This window comes from Trachurus trachurus (assembly GCF_905171665.1).
Source record: "Trachurus trachurus genome assembly, chromosome: 3".
In the NCBI taxonomy this organism is placed as follows: domain Eukaryota; kingdom Metazoa; phylum Chordata; class Actinopteri; order Carangiformes; family Carangidae; genus Trachurus; species Trachurus trachurus.
Window position 1 is genome coordinate 35799305 of NC_139893.1, and position 23265 is coordinate 35822569.

The following is a 23265-nucleotide window of genomic DNA, read 5'->3' on the forward strand; positions in this document are numbered from 1 at the left end:
GAGAATAATTTCAGCCTTATCCTTAAAGTCTAACATCTTCGTAGCAAAATGATGAGTAGCTATACTGAGTTTAAAGTTACAGAGCTGTAGTTGAATGACATAGGAGACAGCAGAGACAGCAGCAATAGTCAAAGAAGAAGATTTTAATCATCATACCCAGCGCACATGTGCATGAATATTCACATCCATATGTCATGCCATCAGCAGACGCAGCCACACTAGACAAGACACGGCCACGCAGACGTACTATTCAATATTATTATGCTCTTTGAAGTGACCCAATGACCCTGTTGTTGTTTACTGAGTTAAATACTGTATGTGATGCATTTATTCATGTGAATTTCAGGAGCTCATCACTACGTTATACATCGGCTTCCTGAGCCTGATCTTCTCCTCGTACTTTGTCTACCTGGCAGAGAAAGATGCAGTCAACAGCAGCGGCTCCGTCGAGTTTGGAAACTACGCCGATGCTCTGTGGTGGGGGGTGGTAAGTCGGTGTGTGTGTGTGTGTGTGTGTGTGTGTGTGTGTGTGTGTGTACAGTATGCGTGTGCGTGTGTGTGTGTGTGTGTGTGTGTGTGTGTGTGTGTGTGTGTGTGTGTGTGTGTGTGTGTGTGTGTGTGTGTGTGTGTGTCAAACTTGTTCCAGTAACTGTTGTTCCTGTCATTATTGCTCCTGGCCAGAAGAGTTTTCTTTTCATATATATATATTAATATACTTTAATCTACTTTTTAAAGTTTTGTACAGTTTGTCTTCTAACTTGCTGCTGGGTGTCTGAATTTCCTGTGGGATCAATACAGTATCGATCTATCTATTGATTTCACTCTAATGTCTGGTAAATATCAAGCCATGGACATGTGACTTCTAGCTTAGCTTAAAGCAGATATCAGCTTCACGGCCGTTTCGGCTAATGCTGCGTTCAAGGCAGGCTTTTGAAACCGTAAGTTACAGCTTCAAGTCACAACTACGACTAGTAGCGTTCCAGGTAACCCGTAGCTCGTGTTTTTACCATCCTGTTGTCTGTGAAAGTTCCCTATAACGGCCACTCGTAACTTCCGACCCGTGAACTCGTACCAGATCGAACTGGTATGACTTCACAGGAAGGAAAAACACAAAGTACGAGTTTCTTTGAACGCACCATGAGTTAGCAGCCCCCGCCCTTGTCAGGCATCAATTGGTCCTCGTGCTACGTCACCACATTCACGCGCATCCCTTGGCTGCACACACAGCCCTTCATGCCGTTCTCTCTCCTCATTGGATAACACTTGTATCCCACAAGGAAAATTTTCTCCTCGGGTTACAGCAGAGCAGAGTGACGGAGAGACTCGTGTTTAGGCTGAAATACTTCATGTAAGTGATTGCTGACGGAAAATAGGACTATTTAGGACTTATATTAACAAAAACATTCCACTGAATGTTAATGTTAATGTTAATCTGCTTTAACATAAAACCTGTGAGCAGCTCTGCTACTGGTACTGGAACATGTTAACAAAATTATATATATATTCTTTTTTCTTTCAACTGTGAAACAACAGTGACTGCGTTTACATGGACTTCAGTATCCTGATTTTAATCGTTGGTGCGTTGTGCTCAAACACAAAAACGGGACACTTAAAAACCCTGATCAATACTTAAGTCCATGTAAATGCAGTCAGTGTTTCCTGTGGTTTCACTCTTTATGCTAAGCTAAGATAAATACTTGGCTTACTTATCCTATACAGTATAATAACCTGTCTATCATGTACTTGAATATAACATTCTTGTCCTTTTTATCCACATCATTTCATAAACAATATCCCCAAAGTGCTGTCAAATGAAACCAAACCTTTTATAATCCCCAAGAGGATTGGAGAAGTTTTATCGTTGAACAGTAGATGGTGAACAGACTGACAGATCCTGTACTCGGTCCACTGAGAGAAAACACGCAGACACATAGGTTGCTTTTTATAGCTATAGACAGACATAACCCCACCTGGTGGAGCACAGACTATAAAGGCTGAGTCCAAACTGCAGGACCCCGGGTTCAAATCCAACCCATGGCTCTTTGCTGCATCGGTTCACCTCTCTCTCTCTCTGTCTTTCTCTCTCTTTTTCTCTCTCCATGACTGTTCTCTGTAATACCCATTATAAATCAGCACTATGCTACATTTTTGCTACCCTTGATATCTGGGCTATTTTGAGTAATAGACACATAAAAGAGTGTGCAGTGGCATTTTCATTTTTGCATCAGCCTAAGGGAGGAGGGGGGTCTCTTATTTCTTTACATAGACGGTGGCACTGCTGCCAGCTAATAGCTTCAGAGTGAACAGACAGACGTGAGAGTGGTAACAATCATTATATTTAACCCTCAGCAAGAAGGCGAGGAAGCATATTTGACAAAATGTCAAATTATTCCATGAATTAATAATTAATTAAGTCTTACACTTTAGTCTAATGAATAAGTAAAGATCATTCATTATTACTTTAAATAACTGCTAGTAAGAAGAATTGGCTCTGATATGTCGTTAAATCACCAAACTAATTCCATCTATCGTAACATTAACATCGAATGCATTATGTTTCGACTGTCTTCTTTTTTATTGCCATCTTGCTAAGAGCGTGATAGTACAGAAAACACTCACTTGTTGTAAACAGTATTTTGGCAAGTGAAAGGTCAAATATAGACAGTGTTTTATGTGTACTACTGTTGTTACAGTAGGAGTTGTGTCAAACCCCTAGGGCACATCAAGTGGGCTGTTAATACAAGCAGCAAAACAAATAGTGTAGAGAAAACAAGGGGAAATTTTTATTTTCAGACAATAAGTCACCACCCACTCTGAAACTTCAGGGATCCTGATATATGAAAAAAAAAAAAAAAAACATACACACACATACACGGCAAAATCCTAACAACTTTATTTACTGCAGGCGACTTACACACTGGAGTTTCATCAGGATTGAGTCCAGCACACACACACTTACTGTCTGCATTAGGCACTCTGAGTGCATAAAGATGTAAATGAGAGTGGGAGCAGTGAAAAAGGTCAGAGTTGGAGCTGGGAGGTCAGGAGAAAACACTCTGGCCTCATGCACTACAGTAAAGACTCAAAGCAGATGAGTTGCAACCAGTTACCACAGCTGTTGTCACGGCCCGGGGTCAAGTCCAGGCCAAGCACGCTGACCAGAATTGTAAGATTTTCTCATGAAGCTTCTAGTAGTGGTGTTACTTGTAGTCAAAATGTTGTGTGCAGGGTGCATGTTGTGTGTGCAGACTGTTGATCTATCAGTCAATTCTAGCTATCCCTGTCAACCAGCTGCTAATCCTGCAGGGGATATTGATGTAACATTTTCATTATTTGTCATTTATTCAAATGCTTGGGCGTAGGTTTGCGTATGGATGTTATGGACATGTCCATACAAATATTTTTAAAGAGCAGATTTGTCCCTACCAATATTTGAACCAACTGTACGTCATCTGATGTATGGAACACTTGGCAGGTGTAGTGGACTCTAGGACGTGCAGTGTTTTATTTGGTGCAAGGATACGCACACACACACTTTGAAAGAAAAAACAGCACAGATCACTCAGCTCTATACAGGTGCAGCGATACACCTTCACATGCATCACAGCAGGGGCGGTTCTAGGATCAGACCTTTGGGGGGGCTCAGCCCTCAGAGGCTGCACCTCTTGCTGGGTGAGCATTGTAAATTTAAATGCATCAATCTTGTGCACATTGGTGGTGCACTTTGAGAAATTACAATAACAATTTATTAGGGGTACTCAGCATGTTTGGTGCTGATGACTGAATGATAGGGATGGGAATTGATTGGATTTTATTGTTGTTTATTCTGTTATCATTTCTGCTTATGGATCCAGTTCTTTATTGATTCCCGAACTCAGCGGGTTGTGGCGTACCATAGACTATATATAAAAGAAGGAGCACATTCATAAGCACATCAAGTCACTGTAGGCAAAAAAAAGTTGTTGTGTCCCTTCCAATGTTGAGAACAAACCAATATACTGTGGCACTTTGGTCCCTTTAAATCTGTCTGCTTTTATCCATTGTTGCATTGTTGCACTTTGATGATTGTCAATTGTTGTCCCGTGTTATTGTCCCATGTCATCGTTTGTCACTGTTGTGTATTTTACTGTTGTTTTACTGCTAGCTGCACTGCAAATTGCCCCCCGGGGACAATGGAGATTTCTTGAATCTTGAATCTCTTGAATCTTCAATTTGTCCATTGTTCAGGTTTATGACCAAATATCTGCAGAGCAAAGGGAATTCCCATCAGCCTTAGTAAGTTGTTGCCTAATTAGCAAATATTACATTAGCTTCATAACACACTGAACTAAGGAGGTAAACACTTTTGGGCTTCCTCAGCATGTTAGCATGTACGTCTCATGTCTACAGCTCTGCAGATAGTGTTGAAGCATCTTGTACTAATTCCTATGTGTGTTTTCAAAGGTAACCGTGACTACCATTGGCTATGGAGACAAAGTGCCACAAACCTGGATTGGAAAGACCATCGCATCCTGTTTCTCAGTCTTTGCCATTTCCTTCTTCGCCCTGCCTGCAGTAAGTGGAAAGAGAAACTGCTGAACCACAGCATATTTCAGGCTGAGGTGGCTCAGATCTGTTCACAGTTGTTGTGTGTTGTGTTCAAAATATTGATCCCCTCTCTAATGTTTCCTGTATAGCGAGGGCCGTACCTGTGCAACAACTCAGATCCTACGCGAGACTCTCAAAGTCGAGAAATGCAGTTAAGATTAACTACTACAATAACTTTGCATTTAAACACGGTTACAGTCAGGTGGTGCGTGGAGAAGAGTTTGGATCAAACGTGTAAAGCTCGGCTGCTTTATAAATCATTATTTGGTTCAGTATTCATAGTGTAGTGTATAAAATAATGAATTTGTTTGAGTTCAGACCGTTTTCAGTTTGCAGCGACGTGAAATTTAGAGAAGCCCACGCATTGCAGAAACTTTAACCCACAAATATATCTTTAGTTGAGTAAAGACTTAAGTGATTAACATTTTAAACTATTGATTTCTGTGACTGAACAAAGTGAATAATAGACTTGGAAATTTCAGCACTTATCGGCACGTTATTCTTCTAATTCTGGATTAACTTTGTGTGTATTTCTTTCTCCTTGGATCACGCTGCCGCCTGTGAGTGTGTTGATAGAAGTGGATTAATAAGCAATAACTCTGCTCTGCTGTTGTTCACAGGGAATCTTAGGCTCCGGCTTCGCCCTGAAGGTGCAGCAGAAGCAAAGACAGAAACACTTCAACAGACAGATCCCTGCAGCTGCCTGCCTCATTCAGGTATTTGACCAAGAAATGCTGAAACAAAACCACAGTATAGCAGAGGTACTGGATTGTCTCAAAGCCCCAGGCTCATTACTGAGACCATCCTTTCATGTAGCCTTTGCTTTCTTTCTTGCGTCCTGTCCAACCAATTTCTTGCTGTTTTCGTGGCCCCTCCAGACTTCATGGAGATGTTTTGCAGTTGAGAACTTTGATTCGGCCACATTCAAGATGTTTTTGAAGAAGCGATCCAGCATCCCCGCCTCGTCTTTGACCACCCCCAAGCCCAAGAAATCGGTTAGTAATCATCCTATAGATTTTACTGTAGCTGCTTCTCACACTCAGTTTCCAGGTTATTAAACACACCATGGCAAAACGAATGCGGTCTGAAGCAAGAGACCTGCAATACTGTAAATCCTGCTGTCATGACGATTGTGCTCTGTCTTTTTTTTGTGAAAACTGTTTTAGAGAGGTGTTGATTCAACCTTATGGTGTTTTTAAAGGCTGTAGTTTGTAGTGTCTGTGATAGTTGTCAGTGGTGGTATGAAAACTGTGTGGGAAGAATAAAAACAGAAATTTAGGTGGGATAGGGGAAAAAGTATTCATAGTATTCATACTGATTATTCAATATTACTGGAACTTGGGTAAAAGAGCAGGCCCAGTGCATGAATTGTAAAATGTTGTTAACATGTCAGAACTGTTCTGTTCAAATGTGCAAATATTTCAGGTAAAATAGTTTTTTTTTTTACCTGTCATTGCTCTTCAAAACATCACTCTGTTCCTGCTGTCATCATCAACAAAACACACGAGTGAATAATGGAAATGGAAAGTAGATTAGACATTAGAATTAGGAAGCCTTTATTTTCATTATCTGGTCTACTGTATATTCAACAGAGTTAAGGAGTTTTGAATGCACAGTTTGAAACTGTGATTTTAGAAAGGAGTAATAGGCTCTATGCCGAGGGTCACATGACCAAACCGGAAACCGGGTAACTCCACTTCCGCTTAGATTCTGACAAGCACAACGCGCGGTAAAAACGAATCAAACCCACTTCATTTTTCCACGATTTTGTTGTTGCTCTTCCCAGGATGGCACAACAACTTTTTTATTCACGATGCCTGCAGGAATTACCCAATCTGAGCATGTCCGACGTCCATCGAATCATATCTAAAGCTCCTACCACGAAAATGGACAAGGGCTGTTGTGCTAATGCTAACACTCGCTGTCTGTAACTTACTGCCAGGTTATAGACTACTTGTTCCCTGCAAATTCTCAGGATTGATTACTGGCTGAGTTAATCTGTTTTTATGAGCCTGTCATCGGTTCACTGCTATTCCAACATGGAAATAAACATTTAAGACTTCCACTGCTTATTTTCCTCATATGTAATGTAGCCTATAATGTAAAAAAACATCTTGTGGACATGGTAAAAAGGTTAAAAGCTCTAAAAAATGCCTTCTCTATATTTCTGTATACTTTGCAATTACCAGTTTGAAAAAAAGATTACACAAAGGAATGAAATATGAAGTTTATTCAACAATGTCCATTGTTAACAAAAAAAATACATTTAATATACAACTTGTAACCTCCTTGTATGACGTCGGTCTGAAGGAAGTGCCGGCTGCAGACGGTGGTGCTCTTTTTTATTATTAAGTTTTTTCTTTTAATATTGTGAATCCACTTCTTTCTTTGGTCCACATCCTTGGGGAACGAATGGAAACTGACAGAGCTGTTGAATCTCCCTGACATAGGGCATTCAGGAACACAGCAAAAGCTGTGGTTGCTTGCACTTTGCCTTGGCTGGCACTTCACCTTCTTTTCCCTGTCTTTACTCGACATTTTTCAAACATAAAACATAAAAGCGATAAAAAACATTATACATTACATACAACATAAAAGAGACTATAACGTTATAACTACCTGTAGCAAAAGAACGCGTAGAAGTAGCTGGCTGTGGTCTGTTTGATTTGTTTTTACCGCGCGTCGTGCTTGTCAGAATCTAAGCGGAAGTGGAGTTACCCATTTTCCGGTTTGGTCATGTGACCCTCGGCATAGAGCCTATTGAAACATTTTTCATGTTTGATTAGTATGATACTGCAAGAGGGGGAAAAACACATTCATGTGCATAATGTCTCATTGGAAACAGAATATTCACACTTCTATTTTGTTAACTATATGAAAAATATCGCTCCTACTTTGCACAGTTTGACTGCTTTGCAAAGCGGCTGTTGCGTCACTCAAATGTCAAACAAATGCCCATGTCTCTCCACACGAACGCTTTGCTGAGCTAAGATGTTTGTGTTTCCTTGGCAGGTGAAGATAAGGAGGAAGTTGAAGAGCGCTGACAAGGACAACGGTCTGACTTCTCCCACAATTCCCAGCATCACCTTCGACTCAGTGTTTGACAGTGGGAAGGAGCTGAGTTCAGATGTTTACAGCACTGTGGGCACAGCAGGTACTGAAAAATGGGACAAGCTGTACAGTAGTCTTATCTCTGATGCAGTAAGTTGGCTTTCAGTTCGCTTTAATCAGTGGGAAGAACTCTGTTTACTTCAGAAAACATCTTTGCTCCTGCACGGCTGTTACACTAAACAGGGCCAAACAGACCATTTTGCCAAAATGTCTGTTAAACCGGCTAATGAATTTCTGAGGTTGGTTTCATTAAGACGTCATGCAGAATGCACATGCACAGATGCAGACATCAAAGATGGATGAGCACATTGCAGCAGTAAAATGTGAGGATGTATTGATGAGTATGAGAACTCCAGCGGTGCACTGCTGATTTTTCTTTTTTTCTTTTACACAACTCCAACACAACATGCAGCATTTCTGCCTCAATAACGGAAAGCCGAGAACGATCCGTGTCCGTATCCTTCCAACTTTCTTTCTGTCAATGTCTCTGCCGTCGGCGCAGCGCGTTACTGTGACTGTGAAACAGACTGGAACTCGGTGATAACAGCCAGGGAACATATTCGGGGCTTCATAATCTCCCACATTAGCAGCGTGGCTGCGAGGATGGACAGCCTGTTCATTGTTGTTCCTCTTTTCACATGCATCCCGTATATCTCACACTGCTCTGATGAGGTGCTTCACACACAGATGATGAATGATGCCAGCATTCAGCGGCTACGGATGGATACATAATACAGATCCAGAAAAATAGCCAGTCACATGCTTTGTGGTGGTAATCAGCTAAACACTACCGCTGCTTACACCCCGGTTTATTAGGTTTTATAAGGAGAATACTTGTAGTATGCAAATGGTTAAGTCTCCTGCTTTTGAGGATTTGGAGATTTGACAAACTCTCTCTTGGACGTCTCTCGGCTTTCTACTCCTTTTCTTTAATCTGTCTCTCTTAATCTGCTTCTTTCAATCAACTTAACTGCCTGTTTCCTGGCCTGTGTCTTTTCTTCCTCTCTGGTTGTTGGGTCTGTGGACCGGGTCTAGCTGGATCCCACACTCTGGGAGGATGTGGTGAGCTGCTGTTAGTGTCCATGTCCTGCACATGTCCTCAGTACTGCACACTCACTGTCCCCTCTCTCACTCTGTGTTTTAACTGTCTCCTGTAGACTCAGGGTGTTTTTACTGAAACGGCATGTTTCCTCTATATATTAGGACAGTGTTTTTCAACCTTGGGGTCGAGACCTGCAATTCAAATGGGGTCTCCTGAAATGTCTAGTAATTGATTAAAAAAATTACTGATGAAAATATTTAATAACTAATTATTATTCTTTTTAAAACTATGATTAAAAACACCACACACAATCTTAAAGGGATAGTTCAACATTTTGACAAATTGGCCCATTGCCACAATCCCTATAGTCATAGCAGTAGGTTATCTCATAGTGTGGTGAATGTGCAGGTCACAACTTCATAAGAGCGTTTTGGATTGTGTATTTGATGAGTTTAATGAAGGAAACCAAGAAATCCCATTAGCCTCAGTAGCGCCAAAATTTGACAAAATGTTGAACTATCCCTTTAAACAACTGTGTTCTATACTTTCACTTTCTCGAATATGAATCGAGTTCAAATAAAATGCAGCATCAATATCACGTGATCGTGGGGTTGCCAGGAAGTTGTGGTGTTAATATGGGGTCACGAGCCAAAAAAGGTTGGGAACCACTGTATTAGGGCGTGATCATGTTGTGAGGTGTTGTTTTTGTTTTCTGTTTGTTTAATGAAATTGAAAGTGCATTCTCAGCACCATAGTGTTTGACTATCACCATTGTTGTTGTAATTAATGCCCCCCGTGTCAACGATGGCATCATTAATCTGTGTTTCTCTTCGTCTGTGCTCCAGATCGCCAGCAGTCCTGGACGTCTCTGTCCTCCCTGCAGTTCAGCTCCCCCCCTCCAGGTAACGCCACCTGTTCATGTATGTGTGTTTACTAATTTGCCGACCTGTTACTTTGCTATCAGGAAAATTATGTGTGAGACAACCATTTTTTTTAATTTGCTTTTGTCAACTGTTGATGTATGATAATGTGCAAAGTATCACACAGACTCTCTAAGTGGTTCAAGCAGCTCCTCTATGGAGGAACATCAGCCGACACTGTCAGGACCCGTCATGACACCTGACGTCAGCCCTGGTTGGCAGAAGCAATTATTCCATTCAAAGCAAATCAGATGTATTTTAACACCATGTTTTCAGCCTCTCACATCATAATCATGCACGAGAGCGGCGTTGTTGTCACACTCCTCGGGCTGCTGCGGTTTGCAGACACTGCGTTCGGCGGTTCACAAACAATTAATAGGTTTCCACAGCAACTCGGCCGTAGATCTTTGCTGTAGATCTCTCGCTGCTGGAGACGGTGACAATATGCACAGTTGCAATTATGGATTTCGGATGACTGGAGACGTCCTGACTCTCTGTCTCCTAGACTGAAAATAGCCTTTTTGTAAACACATCTTTGGATATGAAACCGACCTTCACGCCTAATACAGGTTTATATATTTATTTATTTTAGGCTTCTAATGTTACTGTTCAGGCTTGGGACAACACAACCTTTCCTCTTTGATCATGTGTTTCATAGCAAATTACAACCACAGTATTAGAAACCAATCATCCATCAGTTATACTGCCTAACCTTGTAAGGTCAGGTCAGCTGTGTGTGTGTGTGTGTGTGTGTGTGTGCGTGTGCGTGTGCGTGTGTGTGTGTGTGTGTGTGTGTGTGTGTGTGTGTGTGTCTGTGTGTGTCTGTGTGTGTCTGTGTGTGAGTGCCAGCAATCTTGGCTGGTGAGTGCAGGGTACACCTTGGACAGGTCACCGGTCTATCACAGCACTGACAGAGATGCACACACACACACACACATTCACACCTCTGAGCAGTTCAGAGTCGTCAATCATCCTAATGTACATGCCTATGGACTGTGGGAGGAGGCTATGTACTGTAGGAAACTCATGCAGGCACAGGGAGAACATGCACACTCTACACCAGTGTTTTTCAACCTTGGGGTCGGGACCCCATGTGGGGTCGCCTGGAATTCAAATGGGGTCGCCTGAAATCTTGAGTAATTGATAGAAATTACTGATAAAAATATATTTTTTAACCAATTACTATTCTTTTTAAAATTGTGATTAAAAACATCACACCCAATCTTAAACAACTGTATTCTATACTTTCCCTTTCTCAAATATAAATCAAGTTCAAATAAAATGCAGCATATACAAATATCTGATATTATATCCGACGCACACAGGAGATTGGAGCCATGCATGGCATTCATGCAATTGTATCTATTAGCTCTTTGGCAGTTTCAGTTGTTTTGTTTTTTCTCACTACAGCTTTTTTTTGAAAACTCAATAAAAAACAATTTGAAATAAAAATATCTCAGCTGGCGCATCTTGATTGACGTCACAAATTTATGGCGACCCCGCGATCACATGACTGCATGTGATTGCAGGGTTGCCAGAAATTTGTGATGTCAAAATGGGGTCACAAGCCAAAAAAGGTTGGGAACCACTGCTCTACACAGAAAGGCCCCAGACCCTAGGTTCGAACCCTCTTCCTTTGATGTGTCACACCCATAATAATATAAATCATGTTTTCTACCTGTTTGTCAAAATGAGGCTGTGATTCGCCCTCCCTCTCTCGGTATTGGCCTGGTCTGTAAACTCTTGATATCTTTTTTCCCCATCTGAAACTGACAGTTGTGTCATAATCCAAAACAGAGCTATGTATAGACAGGGTCACTGTTCGCAAGGTCATAGTGTTCCCACAATGAGGAGGCCTTCCCCAAGTCAGCAGGGATTTGAAGGGAGCTACTTCAGCATTTTCGTTTTATTTATTTCAGCCATTTACTGTGTCTGCGACTGTTAGGTCAGTAAGCTAATGCAGCATGCACGTTCTTTCTCTGTTCCCATTGGGCATTGTGGGATAGATAGAGTGGGTACAGAGGGAGAGAGAGAGGCCAATTACATAAATTACACCGCAAATCCAGGGTCATATACAACAAACAGAGTCAGCTATGGATGCACAGAAACATTTGTTTTTTAAATTAATTTTAAATATATTAATTAAGAGGGACAACATAATAAATAAATAAAAGGCACAGCACTTGTTAAAGAACAAATACACATTGACAAGTGGACAGAAGAGAAGAAAAAAAAAGAAAAAAAGGTCCTGCCCAGAAACAGTATATACATTGACATACAGAACGTAGCAGGTAATACATCAAAATCAAAAACATGAAGTTACGTTGACAGAGACGTGAAGTATTACTTTTAGGTCATTCTTGACAGATAAAGAAGACATGGTTGCCACACCCTATCAAAGGTTGCAGAGCTGAGAGAGACATTGTGTCGGATCCTTTCCATATGTAGCAGACTGATGATTTCTGAAAGCCAGGCCTTAAAGGAAGGCACCTCATCACTTTTCCAATGAGTGAAGATGTTCCTTTCTGCAATGACCATTTCATATTGTATAGTGTTACGGTGCAAATTGGTGAGCATAAAAAGTTGTCGAGAGCCACATAGAATTGCGGTGAGTGGATCTGGAGAAATATTACAGTTATTTACCTCGGAAAAGCATTTGAAAATATCAGACCAAAACTGATTTAATTTGGAACAAAACCAAAATAGGCCCAGGGCTGATCTGCATTTTGAGCAGATTGGGGATGGGTAGAAAGAGTGAAGTTTAGAACAAGAGTAGTGTGGATGCACAGATACATTGATAACCCTAATGCATGTGTGTGTGTGTGTGTGTGTGTGTGTCTTTGTGTAAACATGCAGTGAAAAGAAACCTCTTGGATGTCCACTCCTCCGGCCCCCTCCAGAGAAACTGCAGCTTTGCAGACGACCTGGAGCTGGAGGCAGAGCGAGACAGTGAACTAGCTCCTGCCACCTCAGTGTCACAGTGAGTTCACAGCTTCTCTGCCATTGCACCGACGCTATTTGTGTGTGTTAAGCTACTTGGTGTGTTTTTTTTATTTTTTATTTTATTTTTTAAGTTATTTGTAATTAACCTTTGCTATGTGGCAAACCCTAGAGCGCTCCTGTCTGCTGGGTAATGATTCTCTAGTCAGGAAAAGCACTTGTGCTTGCTGAGCCTCTTGCCCAGTGAGAGACTGAGAGTAATATGAGAAAATGAGCGTTAAGTAACTGCAGTGTAATGTAAGTGCGCAGTAAGTGAAACAAATGGAGCGACAGTTTTGACCCGTGGGACTTACTTTCAGTAACAGTGGGGTAATGATGCAGAGTGGGGAATTTCATGCAGCAATGTTGTTGGCAAAGATCGCTCTGTGCTCTGCTGACTCCAAAACACGTAACCAGCTGTTTTCATAGAGCAATGCCACATGAAATCCCGTTGCCAAATTGAGGCATTATGAGACGCTACTGGTCGTTTTGTCCATGGAGAGAGAAAAAAAAGAGAATAAAAAGCTTGGAATCTGTGCTGCTCTTAAACCGAATTTGTCAAATTACTGCAGAAACCCCTGGATCTTAAAGTGAATTAGAGATTGAATTACGACTTGTCCACTTTGTCTACACAATGTTGTGGTGATGAATAGTTCACGCCAAACTGAGGCACTGACAGGTTTGACAAAGCCGGCACATTTTGTCACAAACACATTTAATTGCACTTAAAGTAACACAGCAGGCATGGCTTCTGAAGCGAAGTCAAGCAAAGAGATTTGTGATTTCTCACTTTCTATTGTTTTGTTAATGAAGTACCTCATAAAGCGTCTGGGCCATAAGCAGGAGAAAACACACATTAACTGTTGCATTTATGAACATAGGGGGCAACAAGCCAAGGCAACATCTAAATTGAAATATTAAGGCACAGTTGTTGAAACATTAGGAATGCCATTTGCAGCAGGGAACTGTAATAGATACAAAACAAAAAAATGTGCATCTAGTGCTTAAATGTCCTTAATTTAAACAAATTAAATGGTGCTAACAGTTCCATAAACTAGAAAGGCTCCATCAAGATGTAAGAATTCTTAATCTATTCATCTTATATAGCCCTGCAAACGTCAGTGTGCTGACAGGGTCAACACAGTCCATGCAGCTATACATCCATGGGTCAGTTCTACTATCAATAGGGTGTCAAACACGTGATACGCAGGTTACCATGGAACCCAAGACGAGTAGGTTATATGTTATCAGGTAGAACGGTATGGATCCAGACCACAGTGCACTTATTCGTGACCTTTGACCTTGTGCAACTATATTAAACAACACTTTATTTCTTCACAAAAGATGCCCTGATAAGTTGGCAAGTGTTTGAAATTGTCCGACAGTGGCCGTTTGTTCTGTCTCACATACACAGTATCTATTTGTTTATCTGTGGTGTTCACGCTCATGTACATAGGCATTATGGGTATTTGCTACACATCTCACCTCCCCTATGGATGACAACTACTTCACTTAAAGGGTGAAGGGTCAACATTTTGGCAAATTGGCCCATTGCCATAGTCCCTATAGTCATAGCAGGAGGTTCGCTACCTTTAATTGTAGGTGCAAGCTTTTTTAGAATGGTGGAGCAGAACGGCAAGCTACTCAGAGCTACGCTACGGAGGCTATTGGGATTTCTTGGTTTCCCTCATCAAAGTCATCAAATACACAATCCAACAACTCCAAAACGGTCTCGTGGTCAAGTTGTGACCTGCACATTCACCACACTATGAGATAATATATAATAACGGAATGTTACGAGACAGAGTTGTTTTCAAGGTAAATTCATGCAAAACCGCTGATGTGCGTTCCTGTCAGGGGCAGTTTTTCATCAAGCAGTCTCTGCATTTGCCTCGAAAACGACTCCATCTTGCAACGTTCCATTATTATCTCATGTGCAGCTCACGGCTCTGCTCCACCGTTCTAAAAAAGCTTGCACCGACAATTAAAGGTAACGAACCTACTGCTATGACTATAGGAACTATGGCAATGGGTCAATTTGCCAAAATGTTGAACTATCCCTTTAATAAACTGGGGTGTTGTATATGTGCGCCCACACCACCAGCGTTTCTGCTCTGCCTTGGAAGAAGAGAAGAAAGGGAGGGGATGAGAGACTTATAGAGAGAGAACAGTTTGTAGTGAATGTTTTATGAACATACGTTAGAGAAGAAAAGTTACAAAAAATTTTGAAAATCTGAATTGGCCAAAGTCCATGTAAACAGAAGAGACACGTTTCATCTGGTTGAACACCTCAGGCCAAATGGAACTGTGACCAACACTGGAGGAAAACTTGAATCAACATCAGCCGATTCATCTGCAGTTTGATGGCGCTCTCTCTGCCCCTCAGTTTAGAGCTGAGAGAGCCAAATATAGTTGAAAATATAGTTTATCATCAAACCATAATAATAGTGTGTGATCTCATCTATCAATCATATTCAGTCTTTTGTATCGCACATCCCAGTTGTCGAGGCTCAGGACACAGACTGCACTTGACTTAACAACAGCCAGTGTCAAGGGAAATAACACAGTGACTCTGAATCTTATAGGAATCTTTTTATTTTTTATTATTTAGGTTACAATTTTCCTGTCAGACGAGTTGGGTCGTGTTCGTGTACCACATGGGCTTTAGAGGCCAGAGCAGCAGCACTTTGACTACCGAAACTTTGTGTTTCAGTTTCCAGAAACTATGTTCCACTGTTTGCCATATGGTGTAATTCTAGTAATACCACCACCGCATAATCCATTTGTGTGATTTTTACAACAGCCCACAAAGCACATTATGACATTTCCTGATAAAGTGCTAATTTGGCAGAAAGTTATAAAAGCTGCATTTGAGAGTCAGCCTTTTGTGTTTCTCTGTGAAAAGTCCATTATGAAACGCAGAGACCTTGTTCCTCATACATGGTTTTTACCCAACTAGATCAGACAAAGAGCTCACTTCTCTCCAACTCACACACTCAGCCGCTGCCTCTCCAGAGAAGTGACGCCTGATGAGAAATAGATCCCTCATAATTCCAGTTCATAACAGAGTGTGAACACACCGCACTCACTCTGAGCTTTTTCTTAATGATTTTCAGCGGAACGCACTGACCCCAACAACCACCCCATTCTTCCTTCTTATACTGTAACTCGGCTTTGTCACATTAAAAAAAAGACATGTCATAAGAGAGAGGCTTTTCATGTAGAGGGAAAAGTAATAATGAAACTGTGCTGCACTTTTAGGTTGTATATAAAAGAAAAGCTGCAGTGAATATTTCCCCTAAATTGATAGAGTCTGGGTGTGAAAGCAGTGTCAACCATCTTTTCATCTATTCACTGTGACACCTGTTTCACACAAGGAAAATAAAGGTTTCTCTGACATTTATGTTTGACAAAAAGAAAATCAATTCCTGTAATACTTCTCACCACAATCTCAGGTATATTACATTTCCTCCAGGAGAAGTAACACGAGCAAATTCCTATGAAACTCTCTTCCGCAGATTGACGGAGTCACATCGAAGAGCCATCAGAGTGATCCAGAGAATGCGCTATTTTGTGGCTAAGAGAAATTTCCAGGTAAGTATGCCACTGGTTTATTGCGAATAACATTTCATTCACTATATTGGAAAAAAGATACATTTAGAAAAACATCACTTACAATTAAGTACAGATTGTACAGACTGAAGACAATTTAGTTTTATTCACTTCCATGATTTTCAGTGTTGACATTTTGGTCATCCAATTAACCTGGCCTTGATTTATTATACAGTAAATCGAGAGTACAGTGTGGACAGCCATTATTGGGTTTCTACACCCACACTGACTTAACGACAACTAAAAGCAGAAATCGAGCTCTGCCGCAGAGTTTGGAAAGTTGAGAAACTTTTCCTCAGTTGTCCTCAGACAAACTGAAGGTAGACAGAGGCTGGGCTTTTGGCAACTGGGTAACAGCAATTGTTTGAGTCATTATAGAGCTTTGATATCTTAAATAAAAGTTTTTGTTTTTTGTTTCAGCGTGTAGTCTACTTACAGTTGATGTCCAATATCAATCAACTAAAATCTAAGATTTAAAGCAGTAATATTGTACAACCTCTCCCCTTACACAATTTTACATACACCAAACTTAAAGGGGACATATTATGGAAAGATCACTTTTTGAAGGTTCTTTAACATATATTTGGGTGTTTGTCTTGCCTTCCGGCCCCCAAAATGCGAGAATTCAGATGTCTTCCAGTGATGTAACTAGCTTTCAAATTTGCATAATACCAGGCCTACCTGGGACCGGTAGAAGGGGCGGGGCAAGAAGTGGCTCATTTGCATTTAAAGGGACAGGCACTGAAACCAGCCGTTCTGAAGAGGGCTGTTTTGAGAGGATGAAAAGAGCTGTGATGTTGGATCCTTGGGGTATTTTGACCAAAGCATGTCACAGATACGTCTTTAAGACTCCTGGGTACTATTTCAATTTGTGGAAAAGGGGCATAATATGTGTCCTTTAACACCAAAGACTGAGGAGTGACAAGACCACAACCAATGTACATAAATGCTCTGCTACCCACACCAAGAAGGACAACCATGAAGATAAGTATGACGGCTACAACCGTAACTACTGCTGGCCTCACCTTTCAGAATGATTTGATGAATAGAAACACCGACAGCCAATTAAAAAAGATAATGGGGTCATACACAGTGAAGACCTCAAGTTGGGAAATAGAATAATTTACCAGTTGAACTGTAGCACTAAGGAATATGAAGGTAACATGCTCTATCAGCACTGAAGTAAGGTTATTTATATTCTTATAATTAGGAATACTGATGAATGAAAGCTAAATCAGCATCTCTGCTACCTCTTTTCCTACAAGGCAACTGATGGTTTACATCGTCTGTGTGGATGCTTACTTCTTTATTGTGGTCATTCTTGGTGTGGGAAGATCTTAATTGTCCTTTCATGACATTATATTCCTAAGGCGTAAAAGAGGAATTTAATATTTATTATGTAACTCCTCCAAACTTTTATTTTTTTCTATTCTGTTGCAGCAAGCTCGTAAACCATATGATGTGCGAGATGTGATTGAACAATACTCCCAGGGTCACCTCAACCTCATGGTGCGAATCAAGGAGCTGCAGAGGAGGTAAACTGTTTAACTAGGACAAGCTTGATGAGAACAGGATCCCCTGAGTAATGCATGAGACATATGGTGTATGATGTTATTGTGAATATGACAAAAAATAAACAATAAACAGTGCACGTGTGTGTAAGTGTGCGTTCCTCTGATTGATCCTCTCAGGCTGGACCAGTCTTTAGGGAAGATAACTTTGTTCCAGACAGGCTCAGGTAATGAATCACTCCACTGCACTCTCATCGAAATATATTACAGTAACTACGCAACAAACCACAGCCCTAATCCTCATGTATTATTATTTGCTCGACTCTTGTGTCCCTCTGTAGACAGAGCCAGAGACAAAGGCAACAACTCTATTGGATCCAGACTCAACAGGATGGAGGACAAGGTGGGATTTGTTCCATGACAACATGAAACTAATATTCACATTCATTTATTTGTGAAGCAGCGACCAAAAGGTACACAATGATAGGATAGGATAGAAAACGTTATTGATCCCCAAGGGGAAACTGCTTTGCCACAAAATAAAAACACACACATCCACTTAACAAACAATACAAACAGTTCCATACCATTGCACAAAAACAGCTGTATTGACATGATTGGATACTTCATACGACAGAGTACTCAAAACAAGTGAATTAAATTGATACAGCAATACAGTTAGTGATTGTGGTAAAAAAAGAAAATCTGACTGCTACAGGAACAAAGGAGCGTCTGAGTCGTTCAGTAGAACACAGAGGCATCACTAACCGCTCACTGAAGGAGCTTTTGAGCTCTTTAAATGTATTGTGGAGTGGGTGGTTTTCGTAGAAAATGACTGTTTTCAACTTGGTCCTTGTTCTCCTCTCCACGATTACCTCAAGCTTGTCTGGGTTAAAACCAATCACTGAGCCAGCCCTCTTTATCATCTTATTAATCCTGTTCTTGTGGTCAATAGATATACTGCCTCAACAGCATAAAATAAGACACTAGCCAGGATGCCCTGGTAGAAGATGCCTAGCAGCTTTGATGTCAAAGGATCTAAGTTTCCTCAGAAAGAAAAGCCTAGACTGAGCCTTCCTCAATAAGACCCCAGTGTTTTCCTTCCAGTTAAGCTTATTGTCCAAATGGACACCAAGATATTTGTAAGACTCCACAATTTCTATTTTTTGCTTGTCTTTATTGTTTTAAATGTTCTCTGTGTAAATAACTTTTTCAAGATGATGTTGACATTAGTGTCGGTTTCACATCTGAAAGGAAACTGAATTTAAGAATTGTTTTGTACAACGCAACAAACGATCTCGTCTTCTGTCGCATGATGAGTGAAGTCGTCGTCGTCGGGGTCTGGCCTTGGCCCTTGTTATTGCTGATTCACTTCTAAAGCTTGTGTCAGTTCTCCCGAGCAAAAAGAGAAACCTTGAGGTTGTTTTTCTTTCAGTTCTATTTAAGATGTGTCCAAACAACAGAAAATCGGAAATCAAAGCCAAGTGCATTCTTGCCACAAATCCATGAATAAAATTATCAATCAAAATTAATTTCTTGTCTAAAAAGACATTTTCTGAAGAAACAAAGTGATTTTCTGTTTCATTTCTTATCAAATGAAAACAAAAACTTAAATGGTCATTAAGTAGGCCTGTCACAGAAAAGCTCTTTTGAAATGGAATTTGTTTGATGTAATCATAACAGACTAATAGACCATACACAATGCAAAATGACAATGTAAAATAATGTGGCACAGGTTAAAGATCAATACTGTTGCTCATGTTGTCACACGCAGGGTAATTCAATTATATTCACCTCCGTCTGAACCTGCAAATGAACATATCTTCATCTGAATCAGTGGTGTATCCAGCCTGATGATTTATCACATCTACTGTAACAGATAACACACATGGACCAGACGCTGAACCGCATCTCCGAGTCCCTGGCCTTCCTGCTGGACCAGAGGGACGTCGGTGGGGGCGAAGTTGAGGGCGAAGGTGGAGGCAGGCTGAGGCCACGGCTGGGACGGACCTGTCATGTCCTCCCCAGCCAGGACAGTCTGCCAAGCTACGACCAGCTGTCTTCATCACCTTCGTCCTTCTCCTCCAACACCGCCAGCGCAGCGGCCGGCCCCAACCAACCCCCAAGCACCACCACAGCCAGTCAGGACGAGAGCTGCTGAAACCTGAGGCCATGTCTGGCCGGCCTTCTATCTGTCTGTATGTCTGTCACCTAAAGTATCTAAGTATTGACTAGCTAACTTATCTATTCTAATCAAAAGCAATGAATACAGATATGGCTGATAAATGTATCTAACTAGTTTGTTACCGTAGATACTGTACATTACCAATCCATCTATCTGTCTGATCAATGCAACAAATATGGATTGGTACGTCTGGCAGCTGCTGTTATGCTGAATGTTGCCATCATGATATTTATGTGAATTATCTCATCAGAGCATGTTAGGTATGGGAAAAGTGTAAAAGAAAAACAACAATCCAATAGTGCAGAAACGGTTTCCCCTGTTGGATTATTGTATAGTTTTAATATTATACAGTTATTATAAATAACAATCAACTTTATTTATGTAGCACGTTTTCAAAATAAATGTACAAGCTGCTTGCACAAGTACAATACATTAAAATAAAATAAAATATAAAAGACAATGTTAAAAACATTTAGCAATGCATATACTCAACACTGATGGAGAAAACCCTAAATTAAACCCTAAATACAAGTGCACCACACTGCTGCCTTATGACATTAACACCCCTTTTATAAGAATGAGTTGTGAAGAGAGATTTAAAAGTGGTTACTGAGTGAGTTAACCTGAGGTCAACTGTTTTTAATATTATACTTGAGATGTACTTGAATGTGCTACAGGGATGGGTCCTAATACCTGGAGATTAGTTAGCATTTCAGCATCTCTGGTTCCATGGGTTGTTGGTTAGATGACTGACTGTGGGTCTTTGGTTTATACTCACTATAGTCTGGCTTTACAGCCTTGTGTGTTCAGTAATGCTTTTACAAACAATCACTAACCAAATGAAATAAGATGACAGGCTTTGTAGAAGAGGAAGCTCAGGTGTTGCGTGACTGCAGTGTATAGGTCAGGAGTCTGACATTAGATTTTTACTGCTGGCGATTGTATTTAGGGTTCATCATAAAAGGGGTGGTCACTTGAGAGGATGATCCTGCTGAACAAACTGTGTAAGCATCATCATGAGATTATTTTCTGCAGGATCCAAATGCCAATGTGAAACCCCCCACTGGCTTTTTGTGTTGAGGGAAATGTGGTGATGCTAACCTCCAGGTTGGTCATCCCCGCTGCACTTTATTCAGCTCAATGCCAAAGACACTGCTCCTACTGCATCATGTACTGTGATTCAAAAATCCTCTATTCTTTTGAGATGACTAATGTTATTAAATTAAATTAAATTTTAATTCAATGAAATGTATCTGTGGGGAAAGGCTATATATTTCAATACCAATGCTGTTCCCACTGTTTTGATTTTATTTCACCTTCTTTTTTTTGTAAATGTTCAGAAATATTCTTCTGCAGCAATAAACGATTGTTAATTATTGTGTTAATAAGCATTTATGTAATGTGTCTGACACCAATTGGGAAATCTCTGACTAAAGCAAATTTGGAAAATATTGAATATAATCAGCTTTCAGTGAGGTTTATTCCTTTTTGCCAGAGGCGGCTCGACAGAAAACAAAAGGTACATTTTTTTTTAAATATTTAAAGTAATTTTTCTTTCAGTTTAATAGATGCTTCATTTTTAAAACACCATGCAAGTTTCTTATTAATCGTGTTATCAAACCTGTTGGCGGCAGAATTTCCTTCTTTGTTGTTGGGTGGGGGTGGGGCAGTGGTGTCCCCCACTGACTTATGGAAATGGCCAAAAGCATGGCTAACACCATGTTCTATACACATGTAACCTTTGGGCAGCAGATGGTGACCTTTTCCCCCCACTGGCCATCCATGGGGTGTCCAGGCATTCCTTCACACAAGAGACCCTGTGGAGAAAAGGCCCAAATGACCATCTGCCTCTGGTGTCCACAACAATGAGCCGCACCCTCCTTAAGTGTGCTGAGGGCGGTCGGACCTTTGTGCCGACCGTGAGTTGGGTGAGGGGAGAGTTTGATTATAGGGAGGGGGTTAGAGAGTCTCCCGCCCACTAACCTGGTAATTAGTGCTATTTCGGGTGCAGAGAGAGGAAATCAGTAATTAGCATAACAGTCATAAACATTCAAACAATGAGCAGAAAAACAAAAACAGCTAAACTAAATAACACGAGTAACTGCTTTGGTTCAACATTACAGTGAAGAAAAATATATATTACAATTTAATAAAATGCTACTTTCTCAAGCGTCACACTAAAGATGTACATAAAATCATAATGTGTTTTGATAGATCTCTGTTTAATCATTTAAACCCATACATGCCTGAATTTACCATATTTCCTTTATCAAGATGAAGGAAATTGAGCTCAGTTACAGACTTCCTGCTTTCTTTATTCAGCTTATTCTAATTTAGACAATTTCACTAAAACTCATGCAAATTAATTCAGTTTCCATTCTAGAGTAAAAGCATGGAAGAGGTTTGATTTGAGTATTTCGAATACATTCAACAGGAACATTTCTGTCATATTAACTCACTCCAGTGTTGATAAAAGCTTCAATTACCTACAATATACAGAGCAGCTTGTAGTGTACATCATTAAGAACTGAACTGGGTAATGGGTGGAGAACCCATGGGACCTTTTGGGACCCTTGATTATTGATTATTTGATTGACTAGTAATGCAGAAACAAGTCCACGGTATAATGTAAGATCAACTGATCTTAATTGAGGAATAACAGACTTGTGGTTTACCACAGCGTCGTTTAAAGATGCAAATGTGATGTTTGCACTTTCTTTCAATCTCATGTGTAAATATGACCACAGTCTATCTTGCAACGGTGGCACGCAAGCAAACAAACATGAGCTTAAGCGAGAATAAAACTGGGCACATGTCAGTTATAATGGCTGTTTGACTATGAAAAGGGACAAAGGGAAAAGTTGAGCAAAGACCTAGGGGGTCGAGGAGCTCCAAGGGCTGATTTGCAGGTGAAATAGATGGCACACTCTGCTTTGTGGCCATTGTCCTGCTCTCCGGCCAGATGGCCTCTTAAAATGCTTTAGAGTCGAAAACCCTGCTACACTGTGGGAGTGCAAACGCTTCTGTGGGATTTGGTCTCACTAATGGGCTAATTTGGCAGTTACAGCTCATATTAACGGATATAATTTTAAGCTTGACAGCACAGTGCTTATGACTGTGATTATGAATCATTTCATAATACATCCTGGAAAATGCAATTACTCTAAAACCTTTTTTTCTTCTTCTTTCATTTGCCAAACTTGCAATCTGAATAGATTTTTCTACGACTTTAGTGGGACATTTATTGTAAACGTGCTCATGTGTGGCTGCTGCCAAACCTAAAAGTGCTCTCTCATAGGACGGCAGCCATGTTGAAAA

The 23265-nt window shown here is 40.6% G+C and overlaps 1 protein-coding gene across 1 annotated transcript in view; it reads left to right on the plus strand.

Moving 5' to 3' along the window:
- Nucleotides 1-20158, plus strand: part of kcnq1.1 (potassium voltage-gated channel, KQT-like subfamily, member 1.1) — a gene marked incomplete at its 5' end in the record, with an annotated part of 43633 nt that extends 23475 nt beyond the window's left edge. The window contains 13 exons of the mRNA XM_083999184.1: nucleotides 347-487; nucleotides 4444-4554; nucleotides 5208-5303; nucleotides 5466-5582; nucleotides 7600-7741; nucleotides 8734-8760; nucleotides 9586-9642; nucleotides 12517-12640; nucleotides 16158-16233; nucleotides 17692-17786; nucleotides 17943-17989; nucleotides 18104-18165; nucleotides 19642-20158. Coding sequence (XP_083855310.1) covers nucleotides 347-487; nucleotides 4444-4554; nucleotides 5208-5303; nucleotides 5466-5582; nucleotides 7600-7741; nucleotides 8734-8760; nucleotides 9586-9642; nucleotides 12517-12640; nucleotides 16158-16233; nucleotides 17692-17786; nucleotides 17943-17989; nucleotides 18104-18165; nucleotides 19642-19923 — 1377 coding nt within the window. The 3' untranslated portion in view covers nucleotides 19924-20158. The remainder of the gene's footprint in view (nucleotides 1-346; nucleotides 488-4443; nucleotides 4555-5207; nucleotides 5304-5465; nucleotides 5583-7599; nucleotides 7742-8733; nucleotides 8761-9585; nucleotides 9643-12516; nucleotides 12641-16157; nucleotides 16234-17691; nucleotides 17787-17942; nucleotides 17990-18103; nucleotides 18166-19641) is intronic.
- Nucleotides 20159-23265: the final 3107 nt, after the last annotated feature.